Genomic DNA, 23,251 nt, shown 5'->3' with positions numbered 1-23,251 from the left:
AAGGAAACTAGGGTTACCAACCTCCATTCTTCACTGGGATTAGGAAACAAAGTGAATAAATCTCTCTGCCCTAGAATTCTACAGGCTCTCCTTCCATTGCTATAGAAAAGTTTATTTCGTTTAACAGTATCTCATGAGTAGGGGGGAGGGATAGCTCAGTGGTTTGAGCATTGGCCTGCTAAACCCAGGGTTGTGAGTTCAATCCTTGAGGAGGCCATTAGGGATTGGGCCAAAAATTGGGGATTGGTCCTGCTTTGAGCAGGGGGTTGGACTAGATGACCTCCTGAGGTCCCTTCCAACCCTGGTATTCTATGATTCCCTGGAGTGGGGGACAGCAGTGGGGATCCCTCCAGGGCAGCCTGTGCATGGAGAAGCACGCTGCTATATTTGCCACCCTGAAAGGAGAACTTACCTGGGGGGAGGTGGTGTCAGGAGGCCACAAAGGGTCACTCCTGTCTGCATGGGGTATCCCCTTTGAAATGTGGGTACACTTGTAAAGGATTCCCAAACACTTTTTTACCAGATTGGGGGAAGAGTCATAATACACAGGCATGGCAGCATGGGTGAAATTAGCAAGCTAAAAGGTATACTTGAAGGTGGCACCACCACTGAACCATTGCCGTACCCCCCACCCAATCCTCACCCCCTGGTTGCAAAACTTGGCTCCACCACTGTCTTTAGTGCATCAGCTGAGGGATAGATTAACTTTGAGGGAACTCAGCTAACATTACTACCACTTCCTTCGATATTTCTGGTATACAGAGCTAGTTTCAGTTATTTCTGCGTGTCCACAAGACCACTGCCTACAGAGACTGCTGGAGGCATGTGCTAAACAGTGCTAAATGGGTATTGTTTGTTAAGTTATCTTGGGCCAAATTCCCAATGGAGTTGCAAAGGTGCAACTGAGAACTAAGTTTAGTCTCAAACTGGTATCACATATTCATGCATTCGTAACTTTGTCTTTCTTCTCCTTTGTAAGGTGCTGAAACAGAGTGGTGATGAGCATGACAGATGTTTAATATAGATTAATTGTTTAGTGGAGAACTAAAAAGTGTACTCAGTGCTGTACCATAAACAACAATAAAGACAGTCTCTACCCTGAAGACCTGACAATCTAATAGCATCAGAAATGGAGAATAAAAGCCAAGTAAAGATTTTTCCCCTACCCCTCCATTGTGACCAGTGGGGATTTGGTCTGTTATATTTTAGTAGGAAGAATGAATGTACTGAAGAGTGAGGCAGTTGGCGGGGTCTAGGACCACATGGTCCTGACAGCTGTTTTGGCCATACCTGGCACAGGGTTATAGAAGGCATAAAAATCCCTCAGGTTAACCTCCTGGGTCACTTTGTCTATAATGCTAATCTGTACAGATCTCTTTCTGGAAGAATTACTATAAAATTTTTTTTTTGCTTTTATGAATATGTGGATTTTTTAAAAAATTTATTTGAATTACACACATCCCTCTGAAGTTTACATGGCTAGCCTCACAGTTACAGCATGCTGCAGGCTTTCTAATCATGATGACATTCCATAGTTTAAAAAGACCTCAGAATATTTGGTGCATGAACCTACTTTAAAGGAAGTCAGTGAGAGGTTTTGCTATTGATGTCAGAGGGAGCAGGAGCAGGCTCTTAAAAACATAAGAATGGCCATACTGGGTCAGACCAAAGGTCCATCTAGCCCAGTATCCTGTCTTCCGCCAGTGGCCAATGTCAGGTGCCACAGAGGGAATGAACAGAACAGGTAATCATCAAGTGATCCATGTGCTGTAGCCCATTCCCAGCTCTTGTTATGAAGAAGACTGTATCATCCCAAATGTGAAGTTGAGTGACAAGTGGGAAGGAGAAAATTATCCAGAAATTTAATAAAAATCACGTACACCTACATATATGTTGAGGGCAGAAAAAGAAAGTCTCCACTCACAACTTTTGTTCCTTGATTACATTATAGTACTAATTTTTTTGTTATTTGGAGGGTACATTTAAATAACCAGTCAATCATTCCGTAGGACAGTAGACATTATGATGGGGATGCGAAAGGCAACTTCAAACAGTCTTAACAAGGAAAATGTCTGTGCAAAAACATAGATAAACTTGAAAGAATTCGGAGACCTCAAAAATGCAGCTCTATCTTTTCTCTCTTCCTCTCTTGTTAAAAGTACTTCCTCTTAAGCTAAAAATTCAATTTTTTTGAACTTTTTAGTTGACCAACTTCTTTTTAATCGCTGACAAAAAAATAACTTAGAAGGAAATGACTTATTTCCTAAAGCTGGTCTCTCCCAGTTATTTTACCACCCCACCTGGTTTAATTATTCCCAGCGGATTTGTTTTTTCAGCCAAAAGGAAAGCTGACATTGTATAAAAATCTACTGTGGAAGTAAAAAGTTTATTTATATTTTTTGTTTAATGACGATCTATTTAACCTTTAACAATATACAGGGAAAGCACCACTGAGTCATGAACAACAAATCATCCTGATCATTAACAAATCAACAATTTTCCCCAGAGATTAGAGCAATTTAAACCATGGCTTTAAAAACTCCCAGAAGATTTTGCCTCGTTCCTCTATCAGTCAGGGTGCGGAAGATCAATTTACATTAGGAGCAAAGGAATTTAGACAAAAAACGTTTCAACTTGATGCCCAATGCATAGCCCAGAGTAAGGGTTCCCTGAATCTACTAATGTGCAGGGTGAGTGTACACTGGGGGGTTCAGGGAACCCTTACTCTTAGCTATGCATTGTCCAGTCCTAAACACTACAAGATTCACCGTATTCTCACAGCTGCGCAGCCTCACTCTGCAGGTCAATGCAGGTGAGGATAGCGCCCCTGCCCCCTTCCTTGTAGCGCCCCCGCCCCCTTCCTTTTAGTGTGCCAGGCACCCCTGGGGAAATAGGAATGGAGGAGTATCTACACACTTCTGAGAACAAAGACTGAAATTCTGCCTGGCCCTTATGCATTCCAAGCATGGGAAGAAAATCTCCGCCACTCAAACCTTGTCTGTATAAAGACCAGTCATAGCCCTTAGCCTTTGTAATGATAGCCATGAGTGCAGAGCAAAGACTAGAACATTCATGGATTGCAAAAGATTTTCCATAGTTGCACACTAATATTTCTTTAACAGCACTGATTTAGGGCACCTATTTGCAAAGAAGATAAAATGTTTTCCCTCTTTTCAGATACTCAGTTTGACTGAATTTCCATACCCCACATTCAATTCTATTTCCACTAGCTTAGTAGGAGTATTTCCAGGAAGCTAGGAGGGTGTCAGGAGGAAACTAGGCTTATCACGGAAACTAGACACAGCACTACAGTTTTAGTTCATCCAAGATCTACATGGCCTTATACTAGATTGTATTATATAAAAAGTACCCACTGGCCTACTATATTATCTAAAGTGTGTGTGTACAATGATCACATACACAAAAATATTATGAATAAGAGGGAATAAGGATTTGGGAAGCTATCCCTTAATTAGTTGTGGCCAAACCATTACAATTACATTATTGCCACCAACTACTGGTTGCCTTTTTCTTTCCATTTTTTAAAACTCTGCCCCTCAATTATTTTTGCCACGATTCTATTATCTCACTGTTGCCTTCTTCATTAACTACTTCATTAAGTGCCAGACCTCTGATATATTTGTTATTATCTAAAGCCCAGTTCGGTCATCCATACTCAAGCCAATGCGACGACTCACAGAGCAAGGTAATAACTTAAAGCAAGGGTGACAGAACTGAGGCCTTAATAGCTTCCTTCTCACAGTGTCATTCTTAATTTCAGTGCTGCCATTATTACCTGTGCTCCTGTATTTCTCCAATATTTGCTCATAGTCACCATTATGACAACTCAGGCTACCTCCACATATAACTCCTGCCACCTCTAGTCACGCCTCCTGTACTCATCTCCATTAACCTCCCCCTTTTTCCTCACTCGCTTCTTCTCTCCACATCTTTACATCTCCCTTCATTATTCTGTTCTCACAAGCTCTACTGCCTTCTTTATTTAAATCTCTCCAGCTCCACATATGATCTCCCCTTTTCACTCTCACAAATTCTCTTCTCAGCTCCACTTCTCCCACGGGCTATGCTGTGGAGCAAGGCTACAAGCAGAGAACAGGCAGGCAGCATGCTAAAGCTGCAGAGGCTCCTGTCGGGGGAGCCCATTCTCTTCTGATCACGCTAATCCAGCTTCCTTCAGACAGTGTGACAGAATGGCTGCTCTGCTCTCTCTATAGTTTGGCCATAGTACTGGGTGCTCTGCCTTTCATTTTTCCCCTCCAGTATGAAGCAGAGCTCTCAGACTTCTTACTTCTGCCCTTGCTCTTTTCTTTATTTTTATTTATTTATTGGTCTCTCTTTCTTCCTTCGTCTCCCTGTAATACAAAAGAAAGAGAGGGGAGAGAGTAGGAGAGTTAGGGAGGAGGCTCTGTACTCCTGAGGTGGAGAGAAAAAGATCTTTGGAAAGAGGTTCTCTTCAGACCCTCAGAGCTGGGGATTCCCACTGGGTAACACCACAACAATCTGTCCCTCATTCCACGGCCATGGGATGGGAGATGAGAGAGGGGCATACAATAAACAACTTGTGTTGATTACATTAAACAAGCAATCTTACACATGGCAACATGTCTGGCCCATTTATAAAAAAAGTCTGCACTTCAGTTTTCGTAGTTAATATTGAATTAGGATAAAGTAGAAAGTACACAACATATCTTGGTTAAATAGTTCACTGTAGCAAAAGTGGTTCTGTCCAAGTAATCTTTTTTCATTACCCCAGCCAGGTTCTGAAAAAGTTTCTTCATTCCACAATGTTAAAGGTTTGATCCTGCCCTTCCCTCCTACACAGTGATGAGCATTACTCCATATACCATAAAAGTAGCTGCTACACATGCAGGCACAAGTGCTGTCTGTAGTGGTTTTTCAAGAAATTCATAACTATATTATACACCTCTGCACCAGAGGTCTTTTGTGGATAAAGCATTCCCTCTCTCTGAGACAGACACCACCTTTTGGTCTGAGTCAGAGGAGTGCACAATAATTGTAACTGATTTTGTTCATCTGCGTAAGCGTGTAGTATATGAATGATCATGACTGGGTTAGGAAACTGGGGTCTCTGTCAAATGGTTTTTATGAATCACCTCTTCTTCTGCCTTGTATATTTTACTACCATCAAGTCTCTGTGCAACATCCTCAGACAGAGGATTTTGGACGATGGCCATTTTTCCATGTTTAAAACAATGTAAAAATATGCCTAACAGGAGTGTGAGCAATACTGTTATTGTTTCCTGGCAACCAGCTTCAGGGCATTCCAGCAAAAAGCAGTGGCCCAAATAATGAACTGAAGCAATAATGTGGAATGTGGTGACTAACAAAATGGTTTCAATTCTGCTTTGTCTTGTCTATCTTTTTTTTTTTTTTTTTTTTTTTAAATCAAATTATACCATAACTCCTCAGGTTAATGTTTATAGGGGTCCCAAATCAGTAAATCGAAACTTGGGACCAGATTATCTTTTCAAAGCTACAGGACAGAAAGCAGCATTATTTATTGGTCATCACAGATGCAGAGTGGCATTGTTGTTTTTACCCAACGTCCCAAATAGGGATTTGCACTGAGGGCTAGAATAAAACACAAAGATGCAACAAACATCAAGAATGTGTGATCAGTTGTTGAACTCAACAACTTTCCACACAGACTCACATGTAACAGGATTCAGGTGGTCCAAGGATGGATGAAAGCAGATTATTATGGTCATCATCATCTTTATGTCTTTGTGTAAGGGCCTGATCCAAAACCCACTGACCTAATAGAAACCTTTCCACTGACTTCAATGGGCTTTGAATTAGGCCCTGATACATTAGATGATTAAACTTCAGAGTGGTGTATAGAGACGCTAATACTCTTAGGATATGACTGAACCTGTACCAACTCCCCCACATCCTTCAGGTTGCACCAGTGCCCATGGTCAGTAGCAGAATAAAGAGCAGTAGCAGAAGTAGAAGAGCAATAGTAAATATGATTTCTGACTTTATTTTCATACATAGCGATACTGTGCATCAATGCAGTGTTGCCATACCCCTAAGCACTGTAGTGTCCATTTCAGAATTCTTCTCTTTGTAATTTTGGGTTTTTTTTAATTCATTTAGAAATCCACAAGAGAAAAGATTTTTTACAGCTATTCCATATTTTACAATCATCATTTAGAAAGGTTTGCGTTCATTTTCAGAGGTCTGAGTGTCTCTTTATATCAACAGATTTCTTCTCGGTAAATTACTTACCTCAATAGTATACTCAATGTAAGGTGTAATGCACTAAATTGTCCACCACTTCCAGGAAGTAAGTGAAATAAAGAGGAACTGCATATGAGATTACAAAGCACATTAATGTAACATTACATTTACTGAAAGGTAGCAACCGAAAAGTACTAAGAAAGTCAACATACTGTAAACAGTGACATATGTGGATGAGCCATCAAAGCACAGGTGATCAGGGAGATAACTTGTGAATATATTCAGTCCTCTCCATATACTGAATCTCCATTAAAATCATCTCATTTAACACAGGAAAAAAAGCCAAGGACTGGTAAAAAAAAAATTAGCGTAAAATCCCAAAATAAATAAATATGTCACAGATACTGAAATCTTAGTCTCACTGGGTATAAAGAGCTGCTTCCAGGCCGTTCTCCTGCAGTAATTCTTTGTCATTGACGATACGTCTACACAGGGATAAAGGACGCGCAGCGCAGCCGCGGCTGGCCTTGATCAGCTGGCTTGGGCTGCGGGCCTACGAACTGCTGTGTAGACGTTCAGTCACCAGTTGCAGACCGAGCTCTGAGACCCTCCACTCTCACAGGGTCCCAGAGCTTGAGCTCCAGCCCGAGCCCAAACGTCTACACAGCAATTTTTCAGTCCCAGCGCCTGAGTCCATGTCAGCTGACCCAGGTCACTGAAGGTTTCATCCCTGTGTACACATAGCCTGTTAGTAACATCACTCAGGCCTGAAAGAGAAAACGAACACTAGAAGATTATTTTCAATTCCTTATGAGCGAAGCCAGATTTCCTATCTATTTACAAAATTCCTACTAATTCTGGGTATTTAAGACTTCTATAACAATCATCCTGATGTTAAGATCCTTGTATTCTCTTCCCTCTTTCTTTTTTAAAAAACCTGTTGAGATGCGGAGGTAGTAAGGGTTAAGCAACCAGCAGGCTGGGTGACCTGGAGGCAACCCTTAAGGACACAGAAGAGTATTGAAATGGTAAACAGTGCCATTCCTTGTAGTTATCAAAGCCACATTAAGTAGACCAGAATCTTTAATATATATGCTTGTATTGTTAGAGAATCAAAGGGTAGACGCTAACTGTATTTGCCTACCGTTCATTAATTTCAGCTTCCGTATTTTAAAAGGTTCATAGTTGTTCATCCATTTGGGTGTGTGTATGCAACTTAAAATTAATTTCTATGAAGAGGGAACCCGAGCCTAGAATTTGGATCTGCTGTCATTACTGAATTCATGATCATGAGGGGTTTTTTTTTGAACATTCAAATTGGTAAATACTTTTTTTTTTTTGGCAAGTTTTCATTTGCTGACTAAGCCTCAACATTCCCATAAATCTGTGAAAGTAGTTTGATAAGGATATTAATGAAATGCTAGCAATTCCAGTACATTAAGAGAAAATCTCAAACTGTGTCTGCAGTGCTTGCATGCTGACCCTGTCCTTATACCCCATTTCTCTTTTTGAGTTATTTCTACCTGCCACATTTCTACCCTAAGTTTAGAGAATCTGGTAAATATATTTTCCCCATATCACATATTATTATAGATGTTTTTCATTTTTGTTATTAAAGATTTAGTATTGTTATTAAAATAATTATTTGCACTTGTATAGATGCATTCATATAATGCTCCAAGGATTTCAAAGAACTTTACAAACATTACTCTTGTATTGTTGAATACTTCAGTATATTTAAATTAATTTTAATAGTACCTGTTACAAAAGCAACTATTTTTTTAAATAAAAAAGCACATGCTTATCTGCTTAGTTACTGCATCGTCAAACTGGTGTTGCCCCAGTCTGACCTAAAATCTTTGAGGAGAGTTTTCTTTAGAAAAGACATTAAGATGTAGCCCTATGCGTCTCTTGGGGGAAATGTCTCACTGGTTAAGCCAAGCAAATGGAAGAATTATTTTGCTATTTATGCAATGTTTTAAAGTGAAACATCAAAAGAGAAGGAAAAAGAGGATATTCAGTGCACTGAGACTTGCTTCTGTTTGAGATTTTCCCCAAAGTCAACACATATTGAATAGCTAAAATAGAATTGCACTATAATGTTTCATCACACAGACATATTTCAGACACTGAACGTCGTATCTGTGAAAGCCTTTTTTATTATTAGAACACCTCATGTACCCACAACTGTTTTCCCACACTTATTGACAAGGAATGGTGTAATTAGCATGTGTCATGCAATGGAGACCATGATCCAGTTTCACAAAAATAGTGTAAAATGGAATTTCAAAACAGCACCTTCTCCCCACCCCCAGAACAACCTATGAAGTCTTCAGTGAAACAGCATGGGCACATATAGCAGAAGGCCTGAGGTTTAAAGAAGAACTTATCCAAATTAAAATTTCATAGGCATTAAATATATTTTTATGGCAAAATTTTAACCAAAAGTCTTCTATACTTAACAGAATTCCAAGTCTTGCTATATGTTTCTCACAATAATAAATAGTCCTTATATTTTAAAAGCCACAGTGCAAACAGGTGCCATAAACACTAAACAATTATGTGCACCAGTAATTAATAAAGAATGACTGTTTTATGATTTTCACATTAATATTCTGATGCATGTGCAACTTCCATACAAAGCTACAGGAGATATCTATGCATATTTGAGGGATGACTATATAATGAAATCAATTTGTGTTTTTCTATTTAATTAATCATATGATTTTAAAGATAATGCAAAAGCCTGTCTAAATTTCAGTTAGATAGTTACATTCTGGCTACTGTTCTAGATTCTGTTGTTTTGCACTATTGATCAAAGGTTTCCAAGTAGTTGCAGAAGTATCCCAGAAGTAGTTGCATTTTAATGATGGATGAAGTAATAGCATGGTGCTTATATAGCACAGTGATTGGCATGAAAATAGATTAGATAAGCAAGATACTGATTCCTGACTACATATAGTTTGCAATTTTAATTAAAGCACAAAAAAGTGACATTAGGAACGATATTCAGAATGTGAAGATAAGTTCTCAAAAATTAGGAAATGCCAAAATAAAGCTTGTCCATGTTCCCTCATACATTGACACAGTCTTTAATTACATGATCCCATACTATTTTTTCCACAGGACCCTTGCCTCAATGAGTTCACAAAATGGACAGGACTTAATTAATCAGGCAGCTGTTCCATATTTATTTTTATCCTCCTCATTCATTGTGTGGCTCCCAAGCCTTGGTTGCTTTACATCCTGAACTAAATAAGGATTTTTTTTTATTTCTTCATGGGTTTTTCCTATTGAGCTCATCAGCATAGCTCAGTGCCTCAAACAAACAAATTAATTTATCTACAGAACACCCCTTTTAAATATGGAAGTATTAGTATCCCCATTTTACAGATGAGAAAGTCTGGCACACAAAGATTAAGGCCAAAATCTGCAAAAGTATCCACTAACTTTGGAAGTCACAATGACTGCATGGCTATTTTGAGAGCAAAGGACTGATATTTTGGAGGTGCTGACCATCCACTACTCCCCTTGATTTCAGCTGGAGAGTTGAATTCTCAACACTTCTGAGAATCTGGCCCGAGCAGTCTCAAATTGGGACCCAGATAATGCATCATACAATTGAAGGCCATTCCTGGAAAGACTATGTTACATACCTGTAACTGGAGGTTCTTCAAGATGGGTGTTCTACACATGGGTGTACATGGACGCTATGCACCTGCGTCCATAAGTATTTCGTAGCAGTGTTCATTGACCCACACGTGTGTTGTGCGTCTCCTTCTGCTCTCAGCTGAGAGTAGAAGAGGTAGTGCGAGTCAACACCTCTCCAGTTTCCCTCTTACCATTATAGAATCCAGTCCAAAGCAGAGGGGATGGCAGGGTAGTGGGGTCCACACAGCTCAAAGAACCTCCAAATACAGGTAAAAAACCTCCCCTTCTTAAAGTGATAGACCCTATTGCCCACATGGATGACTCATGAGCAGTGATCAGTGCAGACAGTCCATGTGAGGATGCCAATGGAAGTGCGGTCTGCAGTACGGCCTGGTCCATGGCTGATCTATAGCTGCTGCTTGTACGATGGCATAGTATGTTGTGAATCTGTGGACAGATCGCCACACCACTGTTCAACACATGTCCTGCCAGGACACATCAGCCAGTGAGGCTGAGGTGGCAGCCTGCACCCGTATAGAGTGCTTTGTGACTGTCAGGCGGGAGTATGTTGGATCATTTGTAGCATTCACGGATGCACCCCGAGACCCATTTGGAGATTCACTGGGACAAGAGAGCTTTGCCCTTTGACTGATCAGCAATGGTCATAAATAGTTTTGGCGATTTTCAAAATAGTTGAGTCCTGTGGAGGTAGAATGCTAGCGTGCAACCAATGTCGAGGGAGTGCAAGGCCCTGTCAGTGGAGGAGGTGCGTGGCTTGGGGTGGAAAACCAGCTGGTGGATAGAATGATTGAGGTGGAACTCAGACACCACTTTTGGAAGGAATTTAGGGTGCAGCCATAAGGACACCTCGTTCTTGTGGAATATCAAGTGTGTGGGGGGGGTGTCCGCCATCATGGCTGTGAGTTCACTGAGTCGTCTGGACGAAGTAATGGCTCCTAAGAACACCACTTTCACTGAGAGGTGGGAGAGGGAGCATACCACCAGTGGTTCAAAGGGTGGCTTCATGAGGGTGGAGAGAATGAGATTAAGGTCCCAAGGGAGCATAGGCTTCAGCACTGGAAAAGTGTTGAGTAAATTTTTCACCGAAATTATCTTTGTCTCTCTCCACTTGTTAAGACTGGTGCATTAGTTACCATGCGTCATATCCTGGCCCCGCTGAAGTCAATGGCAAAATCCCACTGACTTTAGTGTGGCCATAAATCCAACTGGAAAGGACTCAAAAGGAACCTAAAACCTCTAAATATAGCCTAAAAGAGCTTTTCCATCCAAGAAAGTGTCTGAGTCTAAAGTATAATATCTTGGTCCATCCAGAGCTAGGAGTGAGTATTATGTGCGCCCCTGTGGAAAGCTGAGGACATCTTTTTCCTTCTGAGTTCTACTCAGCGCAGCACAGGAAGGACAATCAGGCAATTGATTATGCTCCCTGATTCTGCGTTGGGCCAGTCCCAACAAAAGATTTTGCAACTTTGTCGAAAGCACCATTTAAAAAAATACCTGTGGAAATCTGCCTTGATTATCCCTTTTTTTGTATCTTCTAATTTGCAAATAGCATGAATCTGAAGACTCCCTATTACTGGCAAATGGTATGTCTAGTAAGTAATTTTCACAATAATTTTGCTGACAGTAATGCCAGGAGCAGAGTACATTTTGTTCAGGAGTTACTTCATCATCATTTATACATTCATGGATTTAAAAGATAGCACAGAGTCCCTCTAGTCTATACTTCTTTGTAGCATTTAATTTATAGAACCCATCATCCCAGCACTAATATTTATAGAATTCAAGTTCAACTCATGCTGGCTAGTGTATATTTATTTAATAGCTGTTTTAAAAGAGTAAAGTTCAATGCAATTTTTTTTGCAATAAGTCCTATCTGAATTTCTATAAGTTTTATTTGTTTGCTGGTTTATAAATGGGGCTAAATGGGGAATTTCACAGGTGAGTTTTCTAAGTTGGTGCTAATGTTACCACTGGAATCTCTGATCATTTTTTATCCCTGGGGATTTCAACGTTCAGGCAAATGACAGTTCATCTGTGAGGATATGTACTTTCCTGGAACCAATGTGCTCTCTTGGTATTACCTATTGGCTTGTGGAGAGCTCCCATAAAGCAGGCCACATGCATGGCCTCACCTGTGGGTCTGATCTAAACATTTTTGGTGTATAGTTCACCCATGCTGGGTGGGCTATGTAACTATCCATTTCAGCTTGGAAGCTATTTCCCCCTCAATAGCTATATCCAAAGACTGTAGAAATCCACTGGATTTTATCAGTTTCCCTATTGGTGCTGAATCATATTTGTATCCCCTTTCCAGGTAGGGTGTCAATCAGCTCACCATCAGCTATATCCATTTGTTTGAGGAGGCTCTGAACTCCCTGATTCTCACTGTGCCCTATTTGCCTCTTGTGCTTGGAGACACCCATGGTTCAATTGCAATAATTTAAGTATCTAACTTATTAGAGAGAAGAGAGCAAGGGAGCTGGCTTACAGTATGATCATTTCAAACTACAATATTCTAATTATATATACTTAAATGAAAAAGACCTAATTACTTAAAAAATATGTTAAAAAGCATTATTTAGCTTGTAAAGTCAAGCTTTTGAAAGTTAGGAAATGCCATATTTATAGTTGCTTGAGAAACTTTAATTCTGCCCCCTTATTTACCATCCTTTGCACTGAATAAGGACAGTGTCCTTGCAGCAGATCGCACACTCACCGCCATGGAACCTCCTGCTGGTCAGTCCGGGAATTTGCTCTTTTCCAGCCCTCGGATTGCCCCCTGCTGGCCGGTGTCTCTCCTGCCTCAGGTCCCATGTCCCTCCCGGACCCTGGTGCCCCTTTCCCTGGGGTTCTGCCCACAGCAGTACCCCCACACTCTGGGTCTCCCCTCCCAGGGGAAGCCCCAACCCCCTAAGTCCACCTTGCCTCAGTGGCTACTGTCAGACTAGCCCCCTTTCACTGAGGAAAACTGCAGTCTGTAATGGCCACACATCATTGGCAAGGGGGTTGGACCAGCTGCCTCTGCCTATCTCCAGGCTGCACCTCTGCGGCTCCGGTACCTGCTTAGGCCTTAAACAAGGCCTCAGCTTGGGGAGTTGCCGGGGGAACCTCCAACCCCCTAAGTCCACCTTGCCTCTGTGGCTACTGTCAGACTAGCCCCCTTTCACTGGGGAAAACTGCAGTCTGTAATGGCTGCACATCATTGGCAAGGGGGTTGGACCAGCTGCCTCTGCCTATCTCCAGGCTGCACCTCTGCGGCTCCGGTACCTGCTTAGGCCTTAAACAAGGCCTCAGCTTGGGGAGTTGCTGGGCTGGAACTTCCCAGCTTCTCTTGCCCTTCCCCAGCCCTGCTTCAGGTACCCTTTGCTCCCAGGCAGCTAGGCCCTTCTTACTCCAGGGCTGGAGTGAGACTGACAGCCTTCTGGCCCGGCAGCTCTTTTATAGGGCCCAGCCTGGCTCTGATTGGCTGCCCCCCAGCCTTTTCTTATTGGCTCTTGGCCCCAGCCCTCTCCCAGGGCTGGCGTGGGATGACCACCCCACTACAGTCCTGTAGAAAAAATCGTATGTGATCATGTAATTAAAGACTGAACTATAATGCATACACATGAGGGGGGCAAATTAAGATTATGCAGGCAACCCCAAATCTGTCATTTCCTACTTTTGTGTACTTGATTTCACAACATAAATAATGTTCTTTTAACATAGGGTTTTTAAAGAAATCTAGAAAATTACATTTAAAGGGGAAAGACTAAAAAAAAATTCTGCTAAGTGCAACTGTAATAACCATTCCATCACATATCATCAATAGGGTTTGAACCAGGAACTTTCAGCATCTAGTGCCACCATTTGAGCTACAGGACTAAGTGCATTGGTTAGCAGCAGCAGAAGGGTTTTATCTCAGAGGAAGGATGGAGCGCTGCTCACTCCAGATCCTGGAGGGGTCGATAGGGAGACACCCAGCATTAAAGTTTAATATACAAGCAGCATAATCTTGAGAGCTCACTGAGTTTTCAAGCTCCATTGGCATGGCATTCATATAACTCCTCAGCAGAATTTAGAGAATTTTTTAAAAAGTTTTAGCATGCTTCCAAATGCAGCAATAACTACTCAAAAGCCACCTGTTTCATTCTTTGCACTCTTTAGTAAATCTAGAACTCTGAAGGCTCTGAAAGTGGGAAGACAAACCAAACACCTCCATCTCAGAGATATTAAGGAGTAATGTTCCACTAGGAAATGCTCATAAACTTTTGTGAAAAATTATTCAATATGGCTCATTTTACATCTATGACAATTATCAAGATCTTACATGGTTTGGAAACTTCTGCTGCTAATAATATAGAACAATAATATAAGATTTCAGAAACCATCACCTGATATTGCCAATCTGACTGACTATCATATGAGAAAAGGTGAGGGTATAGGGTTTTGTGGGTAGTTTATTTTGTTGCTTTGAATTATTAGCTGGTTATGTTAATTTCAATGTTGTTTATTATGTTGCTGTGTGGTTACTCTTGTGTGGCTTGAGATTTTAATTAATTGTCAGTGCACCCAAAACTGTGGATATGCTTTTTTTTTGTTTGCATCTAAATATAAACATCTAAACAAACTAAAATGGATTTATAGAGTAGTGAAATAAACAGATAACTGCATATGGAAGCTGTCAAGGTTCCTCCCCCACTCTGAACTCTAGGGTACAGATGTGGGGACCTGCATGAAAAACCTCCTAAGCTTATCTTTACCAGCTTAGGTCAAAACTTCCCCAAGGTACAAAATATTCCACCCGTTGTCCTTGGATTGGCCGCTACCACCACCAAACTAATACTGGTTACTGGGGAAGAGCTGTTTGGACGCGTCTTTCCCTCCAAAATACTTCCCAAAACCTTGCACCCCACTTCCTGGACAAGGTTTGGTAAAAAGCCTCACCAATTTGCCTAGGTGACTACAGACCCAGACCCTTGGATCTTAAGAACAATGAACAATCCTCCCAACACTTGCACCCCCCCTTTCCTGGGAAATGTTGGATAAAAAGCCTCACCAATTTGCATAGGTGACCACAGACCCAAACCCTTGGATCTGAGAACAATGAAAAAGCATTCAGTTTTCTTACAAGAAGACTTTTAATAAAAATAGAAGTAAATAGAAATAAAGAAATCCCCCCTGTAAAATCAGGATGGTAGATATCTTACAGGGTAATTAGATTAAAAAACAGAGAACCCCTCTAGACAAAACCTTAAGTTACAAAAAAGATACACAGACAGAAATAGTTATTCTATTCAGCACAATTCTTTTCTCAGCCATTTAAAGAAATCATAATCTAACACGTACCTAGCTAGATTACTTACTAAAAGTTCTAAGACTCCATTCCTGGTCTATCCCCGGCAAAGACAGAATATAGACAGACACACAGACCCTTTGTTTCTCTCCCTCCTCCCAGCTTTTGAAAGTATCTTGTCTCCTCATTGGTCATTTTGGTCAGGTGCCAGCGAGGTTACCTTTAGCTTCTTAACCCTTTACAGGTGAGAGGAGCTTTCCCCTGGCCAGGAGGGATTTCAAAGGGGTTTACCCTTCCCTTTATATTTATGACAGAAGCTATATTCACAGCTTTTCAGCTACTCTCACTAGTGTGAGGCTACTTCTTTCTAAATTCACAGCAGAAAACTGTTTCTCTCTACCATAATACACAACCATTAACATATACTGAAATCAAGTTTAGGCAGAAAAAGTTTGTTAGGAATAGAAGATAAACACCTTACTTCCTCAAATCGACTGCATGACCTTTTAACGCGCAGAACATTTCTTCAGATCAAGCCAGTAGACACTTTGTAATGCCTAACTCATAATTAATCACATTCTCCACCTTTTAAGACCAAGCTTGTCCTTGAGCTGCCCACATGATGAGACATGAACCAAGGCAACAAGCTGGGCATCTATACAACCATTCTTTACGAAAACTAACTAAAAACTGACAGGTTTCAGAGTAACAGCCGTGTTAGTCTGTATTCGCAAAAAGAAAAGGAGTACTTGTGGCACCTTAGAGACTAACCAATTTATTTGAGCATGAGCTTTTGTGAGCTACAGCTCACTTCATCGAGCTGTAGCTCACGAAAGCTCATGCTCAAACAAATTGGTTAGTCTCTAAGGTGCCACAAGTACTCCTTTTCTTTTAACTAAAAACTCTTCTTATTGTGCAAAAGTACATAAAATGTAATAAATTAAACATTAAAAAAAAGTCACTGATCAGAATGCAATCCTGAGTGCCAGCTTCTCAAGAAGTGTGTTCTGAATAGAAGATTGGAGGAAGGGATCTGTCAGTTTATATTGGCTATACTCTCTGTTATATCTAAATCTAGCAGAGTTCACAGAGCATTTTTTATCTGAAAAGAAGCCATGATGTGGAAATAGCATTACATAATTCTAAATGTGAGTCAGGTTCAATTTTTTTTTTACAAACAGGAAACCATACTAAATATTGACCGTCTTGTTTGTATGAAAAATATCTTGTTTTTTATTATTTTGACTTATCTGTTTTGACATGTAAGATCCATCCAGACATCATACAAAATATTTCCAAGATTTGAAACTATGTTTTCTCTATGCTATCTGTTTACAGTTTTACTCACAATGGAAAGGTGATGCAAGTTGATTCTGGCCCATTCTTAGAGGCAATGAATCCTCAGCGGATTGTTCTCCTGAAATCACTTTCTTTGCTGGATAATATTTGGGTTTGATCACATATTCTTGTGTCTGGCCATGATGAAGATTCATCATCAAAGTCTGAGATGAAAGTGGTATCATTCTGTTTAAGGAAAACAAAAAGGTGAAATTAATAAATTAACCATACAAGCAAACACACACACACAGAGGAAACTATTGATAACGCATCTGTACTCATTTTAAGGTCTTAAAATAAAGTTTGGAAAACTTATTGGATTAAAAAAGTCTTTGGCTTTGAAACATAGCAACTGAGTTTCTATTCATTCTACCTGGTCACGCCTCTAGCAGTCTCCTGGCCTTGTCAGTCTATAGCTCATCCTACAAAGGGGATCTATTAAACTTGTGGAGACTGTCTTATGATATTCCTACTAAGTAGTGACATCATTTAACAGATTACCAAAAAATATATATAGCTGAGGAGGGGATCTCTCCTCAGAACTCCAAGTCAGAACTCAATTTTGTTAGAACGTAGGAATTTCCAGATTGGTTCAGACAAGTAGAAATGCATCTCGGCCATTCTCTTGTTTCCTACAATGAGTGGTACCAAGTACTTCAGCTAAAGATACAAGAAATAATGAAATAACTTGCTCATTAGGGAAGTTTCTTCCTTGGTCAGTTAGTGGTTGGCTTATGAGCTAAAGCATTTAGGTTTACAATCACTTTACACATTTTTAACCTCTTTAATGGACCTCTCTACTTAAACCAAGTCTAAATTTGGCCCAGAATGACTAGTCCACTATCAAAAAGAAAGAAAGAAATATATTCAGTGAGCCCTCCTTTTTAATTTGAATTAACAGTGAAAATCTTTACCATTTAAGTGCGTTTTAAAGGAGGTATTTTTGTAATTATTATTATTACCCCTTTTTGACCCAAGCAGCTAGTCAAAGCTCAGGGCCCCAGGGATGTCCCAACTGGGAGCAGAAATTTATGAAGAAGTCTGGTAAATTCTTTGATGCATCTTGTTTATTTGCAAGGAATGTACAAAGACCTGCTTCTCTGAAGGCAGCAGGAACCAAAAAATGGGACAACTTCTTTGCTTATAGCCCCAAGCCACTTTAGCCAGCACCAGAGCCGGAATCTTACTCTCGGCTTCACCAGGGTCACACCATGCTTACAGGCTGCTACTTGGCTTTCTTCCTGCCTCTGATGAAGTGTTTTCACCTTGTATGTCTGTTTTCACTTCATCTGTTTCGCCCAAGTTGTCAGATGGTTACAATCCCTTCAAAAAATTTTGCCTTCATCTATGATCACTGAGTATGAGAGAGGTAAGCTTCTTTGATCACTGTAGAGTTGACTGACCAGTGCCCATCTTTCCAAATTCTCACCAAGTCTTTGTTTTTTAACTGTGCAAGGGATCTTTCTCCCTTGACTGTACTTTCCCACTCATTTCCTCACTATTACTCCTTTCTTTTTGTCCCATATCTGGTACTCAAGTATTTAGACATCTGTTGTAAAGTTTAGCAGATGATTTCCACATTTCAGCAATGTAGCTCTATAACTGAGTGGTACTAAAGATGGATCTTGGTCTTGCATCCAGTGCTTTTTTGAGCAAGTTCTTCACTATACATACTCCACATTCAATGAATCCATTGGCTTGAAGTTATCTGGGACTAGATGTCTTATGATGAATGTTGTACATTTTAGCAAAGTCCAGAAATTCCCTATTTTTGAACTGTGGTCTGTTGTCCATTATTATTGTTTTTGGAATTTCATGACATGCAAATACAGATTTAATGTGCCTACAACTGTTGCTGCTGTGGTGTCGTCAAGCATGACTATTTCCAGGAAAGCGGTCAAGTCGGTCCATTGTAACCAGGTGATTATGTCTTCCAGGTTAAACATGTCAACTCCTACTTTTTCCCATGGAGCTGCAAGATTTTTATGCAATATCACTAGTTCTTTCTGCTAAGATTCTCTGTACTTCTGACATATTCCAACCTGCTCGCCATTTCTTCAGTGTCAATATTTATTTGTGGCCAGAATACAACATCTCTAGCTCTCTTTTTGATTTAGTCATTCCTAGGTCCCCTTCATGTATTTGTTCCAATGTTTTCCTTCACATCACTGTGGGAACCACGATCTAGGTCCCCTTCAAGAGGACTCCTGAGATCGCTGAAAGCTCATTTTTATAGCGGGAACAGGCAGTTGGGAAGTATTAATTTTGTCCCCACCTTTATGTATCATTTGTATCACTGCTTGCAGCGTTTCGTCTTTAGCTGCTTCTGTCTCCAATTCATGCCATATGCCTGGAGATACATGTGAATATGATAAAAGTGTCATGCTGTATGTTCACTGATTGATCCAGATATCAGATTGTGTATTGTCAGATGGAGCACATGCTCTTGAAGGTGTGTCTACCATTACTAAGTGGCATCCAGGTAGGAACTCCAGGCTGACGACATACTTCTGTACTTATAAAAGTAGTTACTGCATCCTTAGTGCTGCTTCTCCAAGTCCTTTTTTCTGTATTGCAATCAGTGGTTTGTGATCAGTTTCTGCATTGAAGCTACAACCAGAGAGAAAGTTGTGAAATCTTGTACACCCATATCCCAGACCTAGTGTCAATTTTACAATTAGTGTATACATCTTCTCTGTGGCTGTCAAAGCCCACATGCTGACAGCTAATTAGTTCCATGACACTGTAATAATACTGTTCCCAACGTTCCTTTGAAGGCAGCTGTGGAGAGTTTGAGGTCTTTCAGTGGCTCAAAACTTGCAGCACTAGAGCGAATGACAGAATGTCCTTTAAATTACTGAACTCTTTTTCAAGACCTGGTATCCATGCCCATTCAATGCCCTTATGAAGCAGTTGTCTTAGGTATGAATTTGTTGACACAATTCAACATGCCTACAGCCTCTAACTTCCCTTTTTATCTTCAGGTCTCCATATGTTCAGTTTTGCAAGACTCTTTGATTCATCAGGTAAAAGTCTTTTGGAGGTCATTCCTTATGTCAACTATGTTATTTTGAAACTGACATTTGACCTTTTCATTTTAAGGTTATTACCTCTTGCAATCTCTCTTCAGTCATCCTAGATGTTCAATGTTTGCAGTGTTGTTGTAGCCATGCTGGATCCAGGATATTAGTGAGACAAGGTGGGTGAGGTAATATCTTTTATTGGACCAACTTCTGCTGGTGAAAAAGACAAGCTTTCGAACTAAACAGAGCTTGTAAGAAGTTGGTCCAATAAAAGAAATTACCTCACCCACCTTGTCTCTCCCAAATGCCCAAAGGCTGTATTGCCCCAAATTATGATGTCATCAATGTACACTTTCACACCTGCTAGACTGTCCAGCATCCAGATCATTGTACAGTGAAATACTCCTGGAGTCTTATAAGTTATTGGGAGGCAAACATTTCCTGTGATTACATCTTCATATGATGCCATTAATACTTTCATATCTAGTTCTTTGTTGTCTTTCTGACTCTCTCTTGTATACATCCTCTTAACAAGACTAAGCACCTCAAGCATGTGTAAACCCAAGACTGGTTGCTTGCCTCTGTGTACCACCACAAACTCTTGTTTTATCAATTTCCGTTTATCTTTAACAGTCGATGTGCACTCTCCCAATACTAGAATTGTTGCTCCATTATAGTCTTTCACAGACACTTTTGCCTCTTCCGCTTTTTTATGCTCCTTACATCTGTCAGTTTCTGTTGTTATGTTTACTTGTGCCTCAGTGTCTATCTTGTATGTCATACATGTGCCATTTGTTCACATTTTAATTAGTCGATCTTTTGCATTTTCAGTCTCCTCTGTTATTGTGCTTAAAAATAGCTCTTGCTCTTCACTTGAGGAAACCTTTCTGCAATTAATACGTGCACTTTTTTGCCTTCTCTGCACCTTTTAGCATAATGGTTGGGTTTATAACTATTTCTACATATTTGCCAGAATGCAGGGCATTTCCTATACTCAGAATGGTTGCCACATTCCTGGAATTGTTTCCTGCTTTCCAGGTTTTGGTCTTTGGCCAATTTAATTTCTGTTAACTTTTCCCTTCCTGGTTTAGCTATCGTACTCACAGTCAAATGCTCTATGCCTTTCTCTAGGCTTTTTATTTGTGCTTTTTGCTGCTTGGAAAATACATATTGCCCTTTCTAGTGTCAAATCCATCTCCCTTAGTAACCATTCACAGACACTTTTATTGTTATACCCCAGGACAATCTGGTCTTTAAATCAGAGAGTTTTAATATTCCATATTCGCACAACTGACTTTTTAGTTTTAAGTCTGTAACAAACTCCTCCGTTGCTTTTCTTTCATTCTGTGTTCTCATCCAAAACAGCGCTCTCTCTCTCAAGTAACATTTTACTAGGAATACAATGATCCTCAAAACATTTTCATTATTTCTGCAAAGCTTTCCTCTCTTTCCCCACTACCTCTGTATGGAATGCATTGTGTACATTTAGGGATTCTGTACCTCTCACCATTAAGAGAAGAGCAATCTTTTGCTCCTCCTCCAGTTAGTTGCCCCTATGGCCTTCATATACAGCTGAAATCGCTGCATTCAGCATTTCCGCTGATTCTCAGGGCTGGTGGGGCAGTTACACGAAGTTGCACAGGCTCTGTAGCAGACATTTCAATGTTACCTCCCTCTGGATCTTCCTGCATGCTGTGCCTTCCACTTCTGGTCACACACAGTATCCTAGCCCTGCTCTACACTATGAACTTATGTCAATTTAAGTACATTGCTCAGGGCTGTAGAAAATCCAAACCCCAAGCAGTGAAGTTATACTGACCTAATCCCTCAAAGTAAACAGTGCTATGTTGATGGGAGGTAGCATCTTCACACGGAGCACTACAGTGCTGTAAATGTAGACATGCCCTTACTGGCAAAGCAGATCACTATCAGGATAAACCTTTTATTGTGAATATAACAGGAAACAACTTTCTACCACTCTGTGTGGCTGAAGCCTGCAACTGCCCTTTCCTTGGCTTGTTTCCGCCCCAGCAGGAAGTGTGTACCAGAAGACCAAAAACTGAATAAACAGTGTACAGGAAGTGTGGCATCTGTACACTTCCTAGAAAGCTTATGTCATATAAGGAACATTCAGAGAGATTTGAAGGGAGACTCCTTGAGCTGCAGGACTATACTGAGGTCCCAGGCAGAAGATGGTTCTCTAACAGGTGGTTAAGCGAGCAATAGCCATTTGAGAAACTTTGATACCATGGAAAGAGAGGAAACCAAGCATGACAGCTGGATGGCAAAATCAGACTGCTGTGAAGTGAACATCATTGCAGCTGAACAACAGGCTGGCTTGTTTTAAATGTAACTAAAAGTCTTGGATCTTCAGTAGCAAACCCTGGACCTGGTATGTCCCCATATCAAGAACCTCTTCCATTCAGATGAGTACGTCCTTCTGGTAGATGTTTTCCTTCTCTGATTCAGGATTTCCTGGATGTGCTGGGAGCAGTCTCTAGCCATGGTACTTAACCAGCCAACTGTCATACCGTCAGGTGCAGTGACTCTAGGTCTGGATGGAGTATCAGGCTGTGGTACTGTGAGACGGGTCTAGGTAGTCTGGGAGCTGCATAAGAGGCTGATGGGACATCTGCAGCAGCTCTATCGGCCAAAATTGTCTCTGTCAGAGCTATGAGAATGATCATGGCTTTGTCTCTTTTGATCTTGGAAATTATCCTGGGAATTAGGGAAACTGGTAGAAACGCAGAGAGTAGGCCTTTGTTCCAATGCAAAAGGAAAGTATCTGGTAACAGTCCTGTACTCAGGCCTCCTCTGGACCAGTAGCTCTGACACTTGACTTTATCCTCACAAATGATGGAACATCGATTCTGTGATGGATCTGTGCAATAACCATTTGTGATTGGTCATTGACTGCCCACACAGGAAATCCATTAGGCTGCTGCTGACTCACAGGAGACGAAGGATGAACAGGGATCACCCTCTTCTGATGGCAGAATTTGACAGCATCCAGGCAGAGGGACGAGAAGCAGGCACCTAAGTAGGGACAGATGTGAATTCCCTGCCTTCTCAGGTGGGCTATTACCACGGCTAGGCATTTCAGAAAGACCAACAGTACTGGGGAGAGTTTGGGTGCAAACACCTTGTAGTGGTAATGCTTTGACCACACTGTGAATTCTCAAGTGCTTCCAGTGGGACAAGTGATTGGTTATGTGGAGGTATGCATCTCACTAGTCAAGAGCCATGAACCAGTCTTGAGCCTGCAGAGGTGAAGTAATGGAGTCTTCTTCTAAAGTGGCATATGTATTTGTTCAAGATAGCCCCCCCCCACACACACACACCCCTTTCTTCTTTGGGATAAAGAAATATTGGGAATAGAAGCCTCTTCCCCTGTACTCCTGAAGGATCTCTTCTAGATAAGTGCATCCCTTGACTTGCAAGTCCTTGAGGAGAAGGATTTACACACCAAATATTTATCTGGGATGAGACTCTCCCCCAGGCAGAGTAGGTATCAACTATGCTGGTTGCCCAGGGGGGATGAGTCCATTGTGGTTCAGTCACTTTTTGTACCCTAAGAATTTAAAGACTGTCCTGGCAGTAGGAACCAGGCACCTTACCCCACTGAAAGAGGGTTGTTGTGTCTTTTCCTTTAGAATGTCCAAATTAAGAAAAGAAAGAATAAGGAAGGTGAAGATAGGTTTTCTTTACTAAACTAGTTAAA

General features: G+C 40.8%; 1 protein-coding gene across 6 annotated transcripts in view; it reads right to left on the bottom strand.

Annotated features, from left to right (window-relative positions):
- Positions 1-23,251, bottom strand: part of LTBP1 (latent transforming growth factor beta binding protein 1) — a 379,724-nt gene that overhangs the window by 243,144 nt on the left and 113,329 nt on the right. For all 6 annotated transcript variants that reach the window (XM_048843595.2, XM_075127005.1, XM_048843599.2 and 3 more), the window contains exon 4: positions 16,518-16,693. In XM_048843595.2, coding sequence (XP_048699552.1) covers positions 16,518-16,693 — 176 coding nt within the window. The remainder of the gene's footprint in view (positions 1-16,517; positions 16,694-23,251) is intronic.

Source organism: Caretta caretta, chromosome 3 (genome assembly GCF_965140235.1).
Source record: "Caretta caretta isolate rCarCar2 chromosome 3, rCarCar1.hap1, whole genome shotgun sequence".
In the NCBI taxonomy this organism is placed as follows: domain Eukaryota; kingdom Metazoa; phylum Chordata; order Testudines; family Cheloniidae; genus Caretta; species Caretta caretta.
This window is presented reverse-complemented; position numbering and strand designations above follow the sequence as displayed.